Source organism: Olea europaea, chromosome 1 (assembly GCF_002742605.1).
Source record: "Olea europaea var. sylvestris chromosome 1, O_europaea_v1, whole genome shotgun sequence".
In the NCBI taxonomy this organism is placed as follows: domain Eukaryota; kingdom Viridiplantae; phylum Streptophyta; class Magnoliopsida; order Lamiales; family Oleaceae; genus Olea; species Olea europaea.
Genome location: NC_036237.1, coordinates 26315714 through 26320345, shown reverse-complemented (window position 1 = coordinate 26320345; position 4632 = coordinate 26315714). Strand labels below are relative to the sequence as shown.

Below are 4632 nucleotides of genomic sequence, written 5' to 3'. Positions count from 1 at the left end.
GATACATCTTGGACAAAGTGAGATACGTGTAGTTGTGTATAACGTGCCACATGGCACGTCCTAATATAATGTTTTTAAATTTTTACATGCCTCGCAGCTTGTCCTGTATGTTTCAAATTTTGATGTGCAAGGAGACACTATCCAGTATCCAGACACATCAAGGACACAGTAGTGCAATTTTTAAAATTTTGAAATCCAAAAGTAGGAAAAATGAATTAACTGTTAAAACATTTGGTAAAATAGTCAATAATGAAGAAAATTTGAAAGAATTTTATGTCAAATTTGTTTCATATTTATCGTATAAAAAGCTTATTGATATATACTTTTATTTGATTGGCACTAGTTATACAAAGTACAGCCTAAAGTTATCTTATTAAACTAATAGATATTTCTCAAATTCAAAAGATTTTATTTGCTTACTTCAATATCAAAGCAAAGAAAGAATATAATTTTATTGAAAAATTATTTAGTATAAAAATAAAGATAAAAAAATATAACTGTAGTTTAAAAGAATTTCTATTTACAAGCCATGTCCTATTTTTCTGAAAAATTATATATTCGACAACTACTTGTCCATGTCCATATCCAAGCTTCATAGTTTTTGACATAACAAGTTTTAATCTGCAGCTAGCCACATTATTTCACATCATATTCATATTCAAGCAAAAAAAAAAGAATGAATCCAAGAAAACATATATATGTTTCTTCTAACTTATGATACTTTATATAATTATTCAATCGGATTAAGGACCAATTTTTGGGTGTAAAAAAGGGAAATTTGCACAAATTTCTAAAATCATAAAAATAAAAAACAAGAAAATGTATATCACAAAGCAAGAACTAATAGAAGAAACAGGACAGTGATATCGAGTGTAGTCACATGGTACAATCAAAACTGAATATGCATCTGGGAAATGTTAGCAATCTATGGTCAGTTTGCATTTGCAAGTAGCGCATCACCTCTGATTATATGATTGCTGCACTTTAGCTTCCATCCTCACGGACCTCACAACAAAGTCCCCATTACTAAGCCTGGATTAGATATTATTCTTTCAGACCCTAAAACATAGCATGCATATAATAGTAAAAATATTTAAATGATCATCAGGATTACCTTTCCCTGTAAAGAATTGGATATATCCTTTCAACTCCAACTAAAGTACTGGGAACAGCCCCTCCAGTACCCTTTATGCATTTAAATGCTAACGGAACACTGGCACTTTTACCTATGCACATGGTAAGCCAAGGCCTGAGGCAGAAGAAACAACAAATATGCTGCAGAAAGATATTATTGCATATATGAAAAAATGCATCATAGCGTGGCAAGAACTTACAGAATCCTAAACGTTCAGCCCAATGACATCTATATGTTCCATTTATATGCAATAATATACTAGTTGTTTGTGATACCTGAAACCAAATTTAATACAACTTAATAAACACCTAAATTAAAAAAGATCGACAAGCCAGAATAAGCTGAAAATTGGAACCAGGCAGTGACCTCAAGAGGTGAAATTGGCCCAACCCAGCCACATAATTTAGCTCCCCAGATCTTCAGATGACAACAGAAACTGTCAGCAGTAGGAAGTGCTGAAAATCGTCGGAGAAAAAACTTAACCATAAACATATTGAAAAAATATGTCGTACCCTGAGCTTTTGTCCCAGAAACAGCTTCCCAGCAGCAAGCTTCTTAGATAGCAGTTCATCAAGTAGTGCTTTCACCGAATACCTAGAGAAATAATGAGTTAGATGTTGGACAACAATGTTATAGCAAAAGCATTAACGTGAAGAGTTTCCCACCACCCGTCGGTTAATTCGATTTTTGCAACTGTAGCATTGTCATCCCCCTCTGATAAAACAGATTGAGGTCCAAACTTAGGGTCCCCATTTTCACCAACAGACGAAATGCACAGTACCATCATTGAAGAAGGCGGCACATCTCCATCTAAAATTTTCTTGATTGCAGATCGATGGCCATGATTTACTTCTCTCTCATACCTGCACGGGGATATGGAGAATTTTCCAATACATTCTTGAAGCTCTATCCACAATGAATAGCAGTGTGAAACTTAGGTACCTGTATTTTAATTCTTCAAGCACGTTGGAGACTGTCAATAGTGTTCCAGAGAACTTGGCAGGATAGCATCTCTCATAAGATGCAAGTTTCCAGACAATCCACTTATAATGATTTGAAACCCACCTATAGTTGTGGTGGAGAAAAGAATCAAATAATAACATCGACTGGAGGATTAGTGAGAAGGCAAAGGAAATTATAATAGATAGAAAACCAGCAGGAAAAGTTATTCAATGAATAAGTAATCAATTTATTTTATTACTCCGCAAGTTTTGAGCACAAACAAATTTATCTAATCGTTGCCAATTGGAGTCTATGTATAGCACTTCTATCCAGATGGCAGTACAAAATACTGTAACATCAAAAACCATCTTGCAGGACAATATACCTAAAAACAATTCCGAATATGTACGGCATACAAAATAAGTTCAACAACGTTCAAGATAGACAACTACAACATTACTCTTTAGTTAAATATTGCTGGGAAGCTCCAGACTGAGACAACATCTGGATGAATGCTTCTGGTCCAATGCAATCTGAAACTGGTTCAGAATGAAATGTGTAATTTCCAGCTGCAGTAGGGTTCATTTTTCTGACACTGAATGGCAAATCCTCCAACTGAAGTCGTAGTACATTCTTGTACAAATCAATTGCCATAGGAAAAAGTAGTTAGTAAAAGAAAAAATAATCTGGATGTATATCATACCTTCTTTTGGATACATGAAGACTGTGAAATATATTCCTTCATGTACACACGAGGAACCTGAAACGGATATCGCATAGAAACTCTTCCTTTGCTGCAGGATTCGTTCGGTGCTACTCTGGACAAACCTAATGAAAATATGTTCCTTAGAGATTCCGAAGAAAGGTTTCAACAAGCAAGAGGTTATTTACGGAGCTTGACAGTTTACCATTAGGAACAGATGAATCATTTTTATGAAGAGGCGTGACAAATTTGGAAGTTCGGGGTCTCTTGAATGGAGATACAGAATTAATCCTTCCAAGTCTTCTCTTTTCACCGAAACATTGCTTGTTATCAATATCATCCCTGCCATTACTGTTTGAGATATCCGCCAGTGGCCCATTTGATAACCTTTTTGTGGGATCTATCCTTGAATGAATTCCATTTTCCAAACAATCCACTCTTTCTGCAGGAAATTTATTTTTTAGTGGCTTTACATGGGTACCATTATAAGGCCTGATAAGAGTGTTATTCCTAGCCTCTGCATCAAACTTTTTAATCAAGTTATTCCCTGGACCTATTGTCTCCAGCCTGCCCGATAACTGCTTTTGGTATGAAATTGATCTTAGCGGGGATGTAAAGTTCTTTGACAAACTATTGCCATTTGATGGCCGATTACATGAGAATGGAGTCATCTGATAATTTTCTTCATTTGAAATATGAGTAGTTTTTCCGTCTCCGAATATTGAAATTGCTGGATCAGCTACATCTGCTTCACATAAGAAAGAATCCAACTCGGGATCTCCTAGCAGGTTCCTTGCTCGTTGCAGCGCATCTGTAGAAACTGAAATGGATCTTCCCCCTGCAGTATGGAACTTGACTGGAGGAGGTTTATTAGCAGCATCCACAAAATCTGGAGTGAATTCTTTAAATTCGCTTCTGAGTGGATTAGACTTTGCAATGTAGGGAGATATGGTTATTCTGGAAACACTACTAAAACCTAAGTTAGCTGGGTCCTCCATCTCTAAGGGAGATGAATTTTGACAACAAAGAAGCTGACTTGCGGTTAAGTGCTTCCTTGTCTGTTCAAAGCCATCAAAACTCTCGTGATTGGAATTTTTTTCCAGACCTAACATTGCTTTTGCTCTGTGTAGGCCTGCAGAAGATATGCTTACCGCTTTACCTGAACCTGTCTGGAACATGGAATTTGACATATCAACGTCATTGTTTGAGCAATTCTGGAAACCAGACCCAAATGTAACATCCGGTTTCAGAAAGCCTGTCTGAAATGTTGGTTTTGAAAAGTTATTTCCATTCTCTTTTCTATCCAGTTGGCCTGCACAATCTATTTTTTAAGAGAAAGTTACAGCCCTCCAATATCATGATCACGATTTAATAACAAGGAGAGAACAATATCTAGAAATGTTCATAGAATATTAAATACAGGCCTGCAGAAGATATGCTTACCGCTTTACCTGAACCTGTCTGGAACATGGAATTTGACATATCAACGTCATTGTTTGAGCAATTCTGGAAACCAGACCCAAATGTAACATCCGGTTTCAGAAAGCCTGTCTGAAATGTTGGTTTTGAAAAGTTATTTCCATTCTCTTTTCTATCCAGTTGGCCTGCACAATCTATTTTTTAAGAGAAAGTTACAGCCCTCCAATATCATGATCACGATTTAATAACAAGGAGAGAACAATATCTAGAAATGTTCATAGAATATTAAATACTTTTTTAGGGTAAAAAAATCTGTACAACTTTGACCATTTTCTTGCTACAATTCCGCAGTGCAACAAAGATAGTTTGATTGGAAAAATTGATTGAGTGCCTTACGTTTTTTTTGTTTTTTTGTTTTTTTGTTTTTTTTTTT

At 35.6% G+C, this 4632-nt stretch overlaps 1 protein-coding gene across 1 annotated transcript in view; it reads right to left on the bottom strand.

The window, feature by feature from the left end:
- Positions 1-883: 883 nt before the first annotated feature.
- The window catches only part of LOC111406546 (protein BREAST CANCER SUSCEPTIBILITY 2 homolog B-like), a 35310-nt gene continuing 31561 nt past the window's right edge, over positions 884-4632 (bottom strand). Inside the window, exons 5-15 of the mRNA XM_023035955.1 lie at positions 4232-4384; positions 2986-4101; positions 2781-2905; positions 2538-2692; positions 2078-2200; positions 1801-1998; positions 1648-1729; positions 1502-1552; positions 1335-1410; positions 1115-1226; positions 884-1032 (exon numbers count right to left, since the gene is read on the bottom strand). Of these exons, the coding sequence (XP_022891723.1) occupies positions 957-1032; positions 1115-1226; positions 1335-1410; positions 1502-1552; positions 1648-1729; positions 1801-1998; positions 2078-2200; positions 2538-2692; positions 2781-2905; positions 2986-4101; positions 4232-4384 (2267 nt within the window). The 3' untranslated portion in view covers positions 884-956. The remainder of the gene's footprint in view (positions 1033-1114; positions 1227-1334; positions 1411-1501; positions 1553-1647; positions 1730-1800; positions 1999-2077; positions 2201-2537; positions 2693-2780; positions 2906-2985; positions 4102-4231; positions 4385-4632) is intronic.